The sequence below is a fragment of the Schistocerca nitens genome, chromosome 5 (assembly GCF_023898315.1).
Source record: "Schistocerca nitens isolate TAMUIC-IGC-003100 chromosome 5, iqSchNite1.1, whole genome shotgun sequence".
NCBI lineage: Eukaryota > Metazoa > Arthropoda > Insecta > Orthoptera > Acrididae > Schistocerca > Schistocerca nitens.
Genome location: NC_064618.1, coordinates 244,892,038 through 244,905,581, shown reverse-complemented (window position 1 = coordinate 244,905,581; position 13,544 = coordinate 244,892,038). Strand labels below are relative to the sequence as shown.

Below are 13,544 nucleotides of genomic sequence, written 5' to 3'. Positions count from 1 at the left end.
CTTTGAACGTCTTGCCACTTTGAACGTCTTGCCACTTTGAACGTCTTGCCACTTTGAACGTCTTGCCACTTTGAACGTCTTGCCACTTTGAACGTCTTGCCACTTTGAACGTCTTGCCACTTTGAACGTCTTGCCACTTTGAACGTCTTGCCACTTTGAACGTCTTGCCACTTTGAACGTCTTGCCACTTTGAACGTCTTGCCACTTTGAACGTCTTGCCACTTTGAACGTCTTGCCACTTTGAACGTCTTGCCACTTTGAACGTCTTGCCACTTTGAACGTCTTGCCACTTTTGAACGTCTTGCCACTTTTGAACGTCTTGCCACTTTTGAACGTCTTGCCACTTTTGAACGTCTTGCCACTTTTGAACGTCTTGCCACTTTTGAACGTCTTGCCACTTTTGAACGTCTTGCCACTTTTGAACGTCTTGCCACTTTTGAACGTCTTGCCACTTTTGAACGTCTTGCCACTTTGAACGTCTTGCCACTTTTGAACGTCTTGCCACTTTTGAACGTCTTGCCACTTTTGAACGTCTTGCCACTTTTGAACGTCTTGCCACTTTTGAACGTCTTGCCACTTTTGAACGTCTTGCCACTTTTGAACGTCTTGCCACTTTTGAACGTCTTGCCACTTTTGAACGTCTTGCCACTTTTGAACGTCTTGCCACTTTTGAACGTCTTGCCACTTTTGAACGTCTTGCCACTTTTGAACGTCTTGCCACTTTTGAACGTCTTGCCACTTTTGAACGTCTTGCCACTTTTGAACGTCTTGCCACTTTTGAACGTCTTGCCACTTTTGAACGTCTTGCCACTTTTGAACGTCTTGCCACTTTTGAACGTCTTGCCACTTTTGAACGTCTTGCCACTTTTGAACGTCTTGCCACTTTTGAACGTCTTGCCACTTTTGAACGTCTTATTACATGGTGTGACAGTTTTGGCAGGTGGACCAGCTATCTGCAACCCTGCTAGCAACAGTCAAGCAAAGTATGGCAATTGCTCTGTGTGAGACAGCTTAAGATTAGGCTCAGTGACTAAATGACTCATTGTCACACTACAAAACCAAAGGTGTAGTATTGTACTCAGTGGTTCCTAGGATTTCTTTCTGTTGCTTATAACTTGCTTCATCTATGGCAGTTATTTCTCAGAGTGAAAAATGCTGAGCTGCACTGGTGTTTGGAGTCCATGTTAAACTTAAGCTGCCACTGTAATTGGCACAGTAAATCAGTTAAGAGGTTGGAGGAAGTGAACGCCATACCACTTTCAATATGGCCATGCCAAATGAACTTCTATGATGTTCACTCATCTTTGGTCTGTAGACAGATTTATGTTGTTATGTAGTCATGAAAGAAATGTATTAACTGTTTCTGATAGACACATCAATGCAATGCCAACTTCTGAATGGGACTTTTCACATAGTGGAATTCTTGTTGGTGTTCCTAGTATCTCGACCTTTGTCCTGTACCAAGTTTTATCAGAAATGTTCATACTTTCACTATTTATTAACCAGACTATAGTAGTCTCTGCTATTGCAAAATTCCCCAAATTCTGGAATGAATTCCAGGGTGTAGGAGGAGGAGGAATCAGCTGTTTGTAGATCAGAAGAATGTGCCGCTTCCTTTGTGGGACATAGGTTATGGAAGTGGAGATAGCCGAAACTGCTTCGTCATTAATGCAACATCACTGTTCACAGTACTCTTTTATTTATATTAGTACAGATACAGGATTACAGGAGGTGGGAGGATATTGCCTCTAGATATTGTTGACGGCATCCAGGACACCGAGCTCCGCGGTCTTGCAAATGCTAGCTTAGGAGCGAACCCAGCATGTGTTAGCAGTGATGTTCAGTGTTGTCAGTAAAACTGGCCCCAAAGTGTGTAAGGTGCAGCTTCTGGCGGCCTTACTAACTCGTGGTCACCGCATACCACTCCAGGATAGACAGTGTACAAACCATAACATCCAGCACAGCCAAAGTCAAAAGCGTGTGCCTGCACTGGATGGTGATCAGAAATGACGGAGGCCCTTGGGAGCCATTACACAGCAACAGAGAGACCATGCCACCCTAGCCCATGCTTGAATATGTGCATCACTAGGGAGGTAGCCATTATCAGGAGGAAGACAGTTAACGGGACCCCTAATGGTGCAAAGGCACCAAGTCGTCTGCACGTGGTTTTCAGCACAGGCCTTTGCCTGTTGCTACTGGAGATGAATTTCTTGGTAGGTGACTGGATATGTCATCTGGCACTGCAGTGTCCTCCACCTCTAACTCTGCAGCTGAGGAAGGTGGTGATGGTTGGTGTCACATACCCAACTCGATATGGTCATATACAGAGAAATCTGAGAGTGAGGGTCTGATTTTAGGTGATATTTTATGAGTGTTTGCTGGCTGGTACTTCTCAAACAGCAGCATCCCACCCAAGAGAGAGACAACATGCTGTAACAGCTTAGTGTCATCATTCAGTGGTGGTGACTTCATTTGTTCAGCTTTTCTTGTTTAATCAATCCCTGCATGAGCCTAGTCGGAACTGTAGTATTGGCCAGCATCACCTTTCAGAGCTGCTGACTAGCTTATTCTGCTTTGTCAGCTTCCTGATGAATAAGCATTCTTTCTTTGTGAATATGCTGCCTGGGCTGCAAACTGACACTTGCTTCCCTCTGTATGACATCATTTTCAGAGCATAACAAGAGAAGCTTATCGTACTAGACTGAATCATGGTGGAACACTCCTTCCTGCTTGAAACACCTGGTTTCCCATGTGGGACCTGTGTACATTTCTGGACACAACTATCTTAACACGTTTTGCAGATTGGTGTAAAAATACAAAGTTTTCCTCATCTTTCTATTCTAATCCATAGCGTAAACCACATGATTCATTGGCTGTTCCTTACTATTAAATGTTTTCGGCAACTGTTGCTCTGGGAGCTTGAGAGCTGGGGGAGTTGTGTGCTTGTAGTAGACATAGATTACATACAGTCAGGCCAAAACTGCAGTGGTACCAGAAACACACACACTCACATTCATAATCATATCTCGTTGCTTAAAGTGGTGTTGCTGAATGTGCTGAAACATGTGCACAGTGGTAAAATGACCTTCCCATGGGGCTATCAGTTCACCCTACAAATGGAGGAGATGTAGTCTTAGGGTATTATTTAAGGTGGTCAAGTACTGAATGGCACAATCTGTAAAGGTTTTCCAGCTATTACAGCAAGGGCTGTACCGTATTCATAAGTCATCCCAGTGACAGTAGTTGCGAGCTATATTGCAGGTTGGACTATTAATTAATATCCCACTTGCTTTGGAATTCTAGCTTTGTCATTCCCTTGGGACGACCTTCTTAGTAACAATTCAGTGACTATCGCTGGAGCAAATACAGAGTAAATCCATTGCATTTTGACACTTTGGAAGTTTGGTTGTTGCATCAGAACATCTCTTCGAAATCCTGATCAATTTTTGCTACCTAAAAAATCTGTATCTCATGTGCTTCCATGTCAGTCTGGACCATATTGATTGTGCATAAGATAATTCTTTCTCTTTGGCACAATCTGAACTCATCCATTGACATCAACACATAGCTTCCTCTCTCCCCTTGGAGATTAACAATACATCCTGCATCTTTACTTACCTTCTGTCCCCTTTTAGTCTCTTCTTACCTTTTGCCATCTTCATAGATAATGGCACTGACACTTCAAGTAGTGTGTCCAGGGTAGCCTTAAACTGTTTAACTCATCCTATGCAGACAATGGAAGTTGAAATTAGTAATTGCAACTTCATATTCACAGGCATTGTCAGCTCTCTGATTCGTATGGCCCTGGTATTTCTTCATTTTGCTCCTAGGTGTATGGGAAGTTGCTAGCGTGACCTATTGGCCAATCCTACACTTAGATAACTTAACATTATGTTTCCTGATTCTTTCCTAGCACTCAAGAACTCACTGCCTTACCCTTCCCAGACAGCCTTTAATGTTTTTTGCAAAAATTTTTATGGAGTCTCCATTTTTCTCAAGGTTAGGTTTAATAACTTTCAAAGATGATGGCTCTACTGTATAACATCTCGTATGGTGAGAGCCCAACACTATCGTGCACTTTCGAATAGTATGTGGCTACAACATACGGTAGATAAATGCCCTATGTGATGACTATTCAGATAACTTAACATTTTACCAATAGTATGGTGAACATGCTCAATCCTCAAGTTTACCCTAGGGTGGTAGGGCCTACTTCTTAACTTCGATTCTGCCATAGATGACGTAATTGCATAATCAATTTGGATACGAAGTTGGTGTCCTGATTTGTAATTACCGTCAGGTAAACCAAATTTCGATAACTAGTTGTTTACTGTTGCTTTTGTTACTGTACTCCCTTATTGATTTGGGATGGTAACCACTGCAGTGTAATCAGAAAATTAGTCTGTGATGGTTAACAAGCAGCGGTTACTCTTCGGTGTCCTGCTAAATTGACCCAAAATGTCCATCCCCACCATTTCAAATGGTGTAGACACCTCTGGTAATCTTTGAAGCAGTATTCGTTGAGGTCTGAAATCGGCTTGTTGTACACATGGCATGCAGTTCTTCACATACTGGTCAAGGTCCCGTCTTCGCATTCTCCACCAAAACAGTTTAGCCATTATGTGCCCCGTTGTCCTTTCCCCTCTGTGTCTTGCAACATATGATTACGAGACTCTTTTAATACTTCTTCCTTCAGTTCCGCAGATACCATGATGGTGGCCCAAACTTTGTCATCCTACCTATAGTCAGATTAAAATTACTTGATAGTTGACACTTCATACATTGGAGTTGGTTTCCTCCAATCAAAAGTACTCAACACTACACTCACACTCGTTCTTGCCAAATTGCCAAAAAATTGATGAATTCAGTTCCATTCCCTTGTCCAGTTTTTTTTTTTTTTTATCCTAAATCCTGGGTGTGGCTCTTTTGTTTTGTATTTTATCTGACATGATAAAAACACACACACACACACACACACACACACACACACACACACACACACACACACTAACCAAACACTACTGGATCCTTCCACACGAGACAAGATTCAGCATCACATATACAGTTATTACAATCACAGAGATTAACTTACATTAGAGAACTTCACATGACATTGCATAAAGCAGAGTTTTAGAATGCTTCGATTCATTGTTTTGATAGGTTCACCAGTCTTAAATGTAACAGCAAGACTTTGATTATTATTTTTATTAAATTAATTAGTTTTCCTTTTATTGACTTTATTTGCTCTCATTTTTCTTCCTATCATTCTGTTTTCATTTGGAGTCTGCATGTGTCACCTATAATCTGCAACCAATGGCCATTGTGGCAGCTTGTGGAGCCACTGTGAGGATAGTTTCAGGTAACCATTGACAGCAAGAAGTTACGGGGGGCTAAGTAGGCCATACACTGGCATGGTTTAAACCCCCCCCCCCCCCCAACACTCCATCCAATAATCATTGTAATATGGCCAGTGAATCCTTAAGTCCAAAAGGCATCCACCAATATTGGTAATGCCCACCCGGGACGATAAATGCTACTAGGGGAACAGTCCACTGTCTAACTTGTGGAAACCACTTTTCAGTTCTGTTGCTGAAACACCCAAGCTGTTCAATTTTTCCATAACATTAAATATTGAATATGCATATTTCACAATTATAGCATTTAAGTAACTATTGTTGGAACAGAATCTGTATTTCCTCATCCCGCTCTACTAGTTTTTTGGCTGCAATGATAACGGGTGCTCCCCACAAGCTACCACTCCGTTAAATAATGCCGTTCTTCAGCTGTCGATTGACGAGTCCTCCATTGTTGGTTGCATGTGTTGAGGCATTCTCTATGGGTTGTTATAGACAGGAGGATTAACCGCCAGGAGGATCCTATGTTGCGTGGTAATGGTCCACTAATCTTGAACAGAACTGTGAACTGTGTCAATAGGATTTCTATTGCTACCTTATCTTTCCCTTTCAAATGTTTTACTTTTTCATATAATGCAGCTGCATTTGTGGTTTGCTTATGGCAAAGGTCCACAACTTGATCTTTCTAAATCGTCATCCCCCAGGATGTCCAAAGTGGTAATAATCATTTCATCAGTGCCAAAATTATCCACACTAACTGGGACCATTTGTTCTCCATTCACTTCCTACATATGTGGCGTGCTTCTAGATATAAAAGTATGTGATATTGCCAACTTGTCATTGGGTTCCAATGGCTATATAGGAAAGAAAATATCACTGAGTAGGGCAGTTCCTCCCCTTAGCCAGAGTAGTTCTCCTGCACCATTTGGCACTTGTTATGTGAGCTGAGCCTTTATGATTGTGTATGCATTTTAATTGGTCTCACTTTCCTACTAGTTGAACTTTGTAACAGTGTATCATTTACAGAGGTCTCTCCTAGTTAGGACAGTGTTCCACTTAATTTGATAGTATGCTGCAAAAGATGCGTTTTTGCATGACACTTATTTAAGCACTCTGATGTACCTTCACTTGATATGCACGCGATTTCAGAAATTGCACGTCTGTACAGTTCACAGTGCTGCTTATAGAGGCCAGCTGGGTTGTTCCCCTGGTGCACTCTATTGAGTCATCAAAGAAACAGCATTATGTAAGCGATCGCAAACAAGTGTTCGGCCTATTCTGTAATCTAGATTACTGTTGCCCATTCAGTGTGTACAGTGCTAAGTGCAACCTGTACTTTATTGCACCTTAAACTGGTTCTGTAAAGTACTATGTTCATAAATCATGTTTGTTCTTGCTATAACATGATCCCACCCTATTATTGCACAGTACCCCTCACCAACATATAGCAACAAATCCATGTGCTCTTGACAGTTCCTTGCTCCAATACAAAAACTGTGCAACATTGACCCCCAGTGATGCCACTTCATTGTCACCTATTCCATGTAATCTATAACACGGTGAGGAATTCAGTCTCTTCCTACCAAAGGGTTCAAGACTCACTAATGACTCATTAGCCGTGTGTCCACTAAAATCCCTGTTCCATACTGTTCACCACGCTGACTAAGCTGTATTCTCAATGTGCAAATATCTTCGTAGCATTGAATTTCATTGGGAATCTCATTTGGCAGTTGCGGAAAACATGTTGATGTTTAACGACCTTCTACCGCCCTACTTGTTATTTGTACAATGCCGTGCGTGGTGCCCTACCACTTCACACTCCAGAGGCATTGCCTCCAAATACGGGCCTCACATCCACACGTGCAATATTTTACCTCCAAGGAAAAAACGCTTCTCTTATCCTATACTTATGTTGCTATATGCACCTCCTCTGGCTGCCTAACAACCTTAATGGCAGCAGCCTAATCCTTCGGATTCTCCATCCACACTCTACTCGACATATTGGATGGAGGTACCCTCAAGAAACACAATTAACATATTCTGTACACTGCCTCTTGGAGGATAATTTTTTCTACCACCTCATACTGTGTCAACTCACAAGTTTGTGCACTTATCTTCCTCATCCTATCCGAGAATGCTTACACCAATTCGTTGTACTTCTGGGATATTCCATTAAGCTGTTCCCTAAAGACTCTTGTACTGTTCTATTTACAGTAGTGCTGAGTGCTGCCTGTTATGAGTTGCTGAAATGTGTGTGTCTTTTCAACCCTTCATGGTACATTAGTATATCTTTGCCTCACCCATAAATTATCATAATTTGGCTGTGTCTGAACATACTTCATCCAACCACTCCCGCAGCCTTGCATTAGTTTCCAAGTTATCAATAAATGCTGTCTCATTTTCAGTTGCTTTACTCAAAGAAAGGGTAACTAGACTAGCTGCAGCCAAATTTAATGAAGGAGTAAGTATGCTAAATGAAAATTTTGTTTCTACTGCTCCAGCTAGTTCACCCTGTCGACCTACTTTGCTGCCTGTCTGGCCTTTGCCTTTGCAAAGCAGCGTTACTTTCCTTCAATTCAGCTACTTGTTTCACCAAGAATTCAATCACTTCCTCAGTCATTATTGCTCATGTTTGTAAGCCTGGTATTTGTGCAACCTCTATCAATCAGGAATACAATACATCTAAAGAACACAAAAAAATGAAAGATAACTATTACAGATTCCATATAGTCATGTGCCTCATGCCAATAATGTTGGCAAGTACTACATGTTACTGACACTAACTGCATGCAACAAAATATGTGATGTGCCAGGTTACATTGCTGTCATATGACTGGCCATAAATAGTGCTCCCTATAATTTTGCTTAAACTGGGACATCCGCAGGTCCTTCAGGTTTCACAAATCACACCTGCAGGTTTCTAAGCACATAAAGTCTCCCGATCATTGCTGTGTCCAAAAACAGAAGAAGCCACAAAAATAGAAAGTTAATTCACCTCACTAATACTGTTGAAGTTACAACCAGTAGGTGGTGGTACCATTGTTGTTGGAGCATCCTCACAACATATGGCAGAAACTGATGCTGCAGATATCTGGATTTGGGATGTGACACAGTGGCAACAGAGAAATTAATGAAGAGAAGTGAATTGGTCAAGAGAAGGAGCCACTCCCTCACTGAGACGTGGGTTGCAGAGTTGGTGTTTCGTAGCCACCGCAGTGGCAGGTTATCTCATATAGCAGACAGAGGATCCCTTTGTGGGGTAAAAGACTATATGGGCAAAAATATAAGAAAGCGGAAAGACAAATCACTTTGATGGTTGTATGTTCACTGGTGGCTGTAAAAACTTTTGGCATACCTGCATTCATTGCATTTGTTTCCAAGTATTGGATGAGGTGAACCTTGTATTCAGCTAGGTACCATTCCAGTGTTTAGAATTGTTATTAGAGGTGTTTAGAATTGTTATTAGAGAATTATGAGCAGTTCCAATCAATGATGGCCCTGAGCCAATGAGTTTGAAGCACATACTTCACTCAAACAGTCCGCTGTGTCTAAATTTTGTCATGCACAGTCACTTCCTATCGCAATGTGTGATATAGTGAGATTACAGGAATTGGGGTCATTATGCCAATCTCTGTCAGTCATTGGGTCTCTCTCTCTAGCAAATGGGTCCATCAGAATTTGCAGTCACTTTAAGGCCACGCTTAACAAGCAAAGTTAGATAGACATATATCTTACCCCTTGGGCACAGGAACTTTTAGCAAAGTCATCAGGGTGGCAGTGTTTTTCAAAGATTGATTTGAAGGATGCATACTTGCAGTTATATCTAGATACAGACATGCAGAAAATCTTAGTACTAAATATGCCTTTTGGAATGTATCCGTACAGGAAGTTGCCTTTTGAGCTCATCTCAGCACCAGGAATTTCCTGAATGTACACAGAGCAGCGAACTCACAATATTCGGAAGTGCGTAAATTATTTGAATGTCATTTGGTTGACTGATGGTACTAGGGCAGAGCACGTGCAAAGCTTACAAACACTATTTCAGTGGCTGCCAGGGTATGGACTCCATTGTAACCTTGATAAGTGCAAGTATTTTTGCACCTTCTGTGCACTATCTGGGGCACATGTTAATCGCTAAGAGGATTATGCCGACAGCAGAGAACTTTAATATATGCTAATAAGTTCGAGTTACTTGTAGATTACAAACACCACCTCATTTCTCTTTTTAGTTCATATTCTAACCTTCCAGACAGAAGGGCACAGTGTTTCTTAACGTTGGGCTTTGTTCTTGAGCAATTACCATTACTAAATTTATTTGTGGCCCATTGCTCGGCATGCAAACACCAATACATTATTTTGCCTGACATCGAGTTTGATCATCTGGAAGCAGTGTGTTTCACACTATATGAGATAATGCATCACACATTGCAAGATTTTCCAATCACTGCTCATGAAATAGTGATTACTTAGAGGACCCTCTCCTGCATAGAGTCGTGTCAGTGGTTCAAAGTGGTTGGCCATGGAGTTTCCCAAAAGGATCACACCCTGCATTGCTCAATTATTTGGCTATGAAACATAGGTTTAATATTGTTCAGGGAGCACTGGTGTTATCTACAGAGGATGCTAAGTGTTGTCATTGTCCCACGTACAATGTGTGACCATGTCTTTCAGTTGCCACATACTTCCCGATGGGAGATGTCGAGGATGAAAGCTTTATCTTGGTGCCACATTTACAGGCCAGAGTAGGCAATGTAATGGAGCATGCAGTGTGTATGTGTCAGGCTTGAGCTCACAACCAATCCTCCTGAGCAGAAAGTCTGTACCCATGGCTCAAGCCTGAGCACCCTTGGGAGAAGGTGCATATCAACTTTGCCCCCTCTTTTCAGGGTGTTGTGTGGTTGATGGTGGTGAATGTCTCTTCTCTGACTGCACGCACTACGATTTGAGTGCTTGTTTCACTTTTTACAGTAGAGGGACTCCCCATCCCCAACGCCTTAGTATCTGACAACCTCAGTTTGTTTTGATGAAAGCTGGAGTGTTCTGCTAATGCAATGGCACCTAGCACCTGACCACCACCCCTTTCCACCCAGTTTTAAATTCCAAAATGGAGTGAATGGTCAAAACTTCCAAGTCACAAATGAGGAGGGTGCTGGCACTGATGCCCACTGACGAGACATTGACAGTTCTTCATGCCACCTACCAGTCCACCCCAGTCAATGGACCAAGCGCTGCTGAGGTAGCGCATAGGCACAGGCCACATGTGTTCCTGGATTTGTTGTGCCCCATCTCGTGAACCCCAAGCTTCTATTACACACCCAGCTACTAGGATAGAGCTGCCTTGTCTCTCACACTTTACTAGATGCACCAAATGTTCCTTGTTGCAGCTGGGCAGGAGCATCTGATCCCTCACTGAAACCAGTTGCAAATGAGACATAACCCAGGAGGTATCCCCACTCCTCAAGCTGGTGCAGTGGGCTTCCAGTCCTGCCTCTATTGGCGACCACATTTTAAGGCCATCCTTGCAGCCTGCCAGTACTCCTCAATGCACACTCGGGACACAGTCATAGTGCTGTTACAACCTGTGCACACGCCACAATTACCTGCAGCAGCAGGAGCAGATGATGATGATGACTGAACTGGCAAAGAGCTGGCAACCCATGGAGTTTAGTCACTGATAGTTTAAGTGCTTCAGCAGTAACTGCAGTCTCAAATGGACCAGGCAGCAACCGTGCAAGACACCACAGGGATGGAAACTCAGGAAATTCAGAAGTTGTTGAAGCCACTGGCAGAACTACTCGCACAATGCTCCCCATTGCCCTAGTGGATAAAGCATAAACCTTTATGCCTGTTGGAGAATGGTGGGGGGGGTAATTAAGTATCATCGGCAATCGGCCCAGATTTGGGCAGAGATGTCTAGATGAACACACTAGTGTTGTCCGTTAATAGTTTTAAGATTTCACAGCCACACTATTGGTGGCATGGACACTAAGTGAGTTGGCAGGATCCTATGACAGTATAGACAAAAAGGAAAGTGAGCATGCATTCCTTGTCAGATTGTGTTTATGTATCTGAAACTTTCAGGTCACCAATGTTACTATTTGTACGCAATGACATGCTTGTTTCTGGTTATTCCTCTCTGTTTGCTGTGCGCGTTTCATTCATGCACTGTTGATGATTCCTCTCAGTTTTGTCCTTTTGGATTTGTATTTAGATTGCCATTATCCACTTGTTTATTTCTGGGCACTTACCATTTTCTCTGAAACTGTCTAGTGGCACTACTCTCCAGTGGTGTGTTATAAAATAGTGTTGCAAATTTTTTCAGTGATCTGAACAGTATCAAATGATATTGTTATAAAGGCTGACATCCTCACACAAGTTCTCGTTAGTGCCCTTCTGGTGACACTCTGTGTGTATGTTGGCACAATGACAAACTACTAAATATGTGAAACTTCCTGGCAGATTAAAACTGTGTGCCCGACCGAGACTCGAACTCAGGACCTTTGCCTTTCGCGGGCAAGTGCTCTACCATCTGAGCTACCGAAGCACGACTCACGCCCAGTCTCACAGCTTTACTTCAGCCAGTATCTCGTCTCCTACCTTCCAAACTTTACAGAAGCTCTCCTGCGAACCTTGTTTCAGGCCAAAGTTAAGATCAGAGGCACTGCTTGCCGTGTTGCTGCTTTTAGGTTGGCAATGATTCGCTACTGTGTGCTAAACGAGGGATAGTTTATGTAACTGATGAGGCTACAGCAGTGAATTTGAAAGGTTTTGGTATGATTCAGTTATTGTTCCTCTGTTTCTAACATTTTATTTTGTGTTATAGTGATAAGGATGCTGCTACATTGGAACATGATGGCTTAGTTTAAACTCAAGACACCACTTTGACTGTGTGATCTCTGCTATAACTGTTACATCCTCCCTTGTTTCCTCCTGCCCCCTTTCCAAATACATCATACATATTGAGATTGTATTAAAGTAAGGATAAGCGAGATTAGCTGCATTCCATGAATATGAAAGACGTAGTCTGCATTCTCTTTTCTCCTAATTTGCATGCAGCTTTTTGTATACACACTTGCAGAACTGTCACACCTCATTGTGAGTGCTGTCATGTAGCCATGAAAAACACATGTAATAGTCCATTGTATAGTTAATAAACTTCGAGAGTAAATATTACATGAATTTATTATTGAATTTTACAGTCAAACTCAGCCACTGCAACAATTGGTTCAGTTGTATGTCTCAAGAACATATCATGAATGGAAAGATCCTAAAGTGATTGCGTGGCTAGAGAAGAATGTAAATATTGTGCTGGACCGTGTTGACAGTAAAGATGCATTTGTTCTGGACAGTGGTGAGAACAGAAAAAAGAGGTATATGAAAACACCAAGGAATGTGCTTCGTCACATTGTGCTGTCAGATCTCAAAGATGTTTCAGGAGCGCTGCCATCTGTAAGTAATTTTGGAAATAATATGGTGTCTATGTTTTTTAACTACAAAGTCTGTGTTTGTGTTCGGAGGGGGGGGGGGGGGTGGCAAATGCTCAGGTGCGTCAAGCACTTTCCCTGTTTAGTGAGTTGTGAGCTATCTTCATACTCACGTATTAAGTCCGGGACCCCACAGTGATTGTTTTCAATTATAGTGATGCTTTTAAGATCGTTTGACAGTTAAAGTGACTGACAATCACAGAGTGAATGTTGGAAGCATATGCATGAAGTTTTATTACCTAGTTGCATGACATTTTAAAGATTTTTGAACATGATATATTTTGTGATAGTAATTTTTATGAATAACAAGTTTGTTTGTGTGGACATCCTCCTCAGCAAGCACAGAAATTTTTGCTTTGTAAAGTAAAAGTTAATGTACACAGTTGTAGCCAAAGGTTCTGAAAGGTTTAAACCATCTAGATAGGTGGGCAGAACTGAAATTGACCATAGTGTGTTTGCTGACACTCTTGTTGCATTTTGTATTGCTGGAGTAAAAGCTCAGTGCATTTTGTGAGAGGGAGAGGGAGATGATAAAAAACCTCATGGTAAGAATTTTACAATTTGTTAAATGTTTCACATCAGCAAAGGCATGGGGAGTCAACGAGAAAGATCAATGAGAAAACTAATGAAGGCACTGCATTGGCCATATAGAGCAATCAATGCTGCTCTAAGCATTGCACCAGAAGCTGTAGCCCAGACAGTGGTG

At 42.0% G+C, this 13,544-nt stretch overlaps 1 protein-coding gene across 2 annotated transcripts in view; it reads left to right on the top strand.

Annotated features, from left to right (window-relative positions):
• LOC126259472 (transcription factor 25) overlaps positions 1-13,544 on the top strand; it is a 118,034-nt gene that overhangs the window by 92,311 nt on the left and 12,179 nt on the right. For both annotated transcript variants that reach the window (XM_049956305.1, XM_049956304.1), the window contains exon 8: positions 12,554-12,803. In XM_049956305.1, coding sequence (XP_049812262.1) covers positions 12,554-12,803 — 250 coding nt within the window. The remainder of the gene's footprint in view (positions 1-12,553; positions 12,804-13,544) is intronic.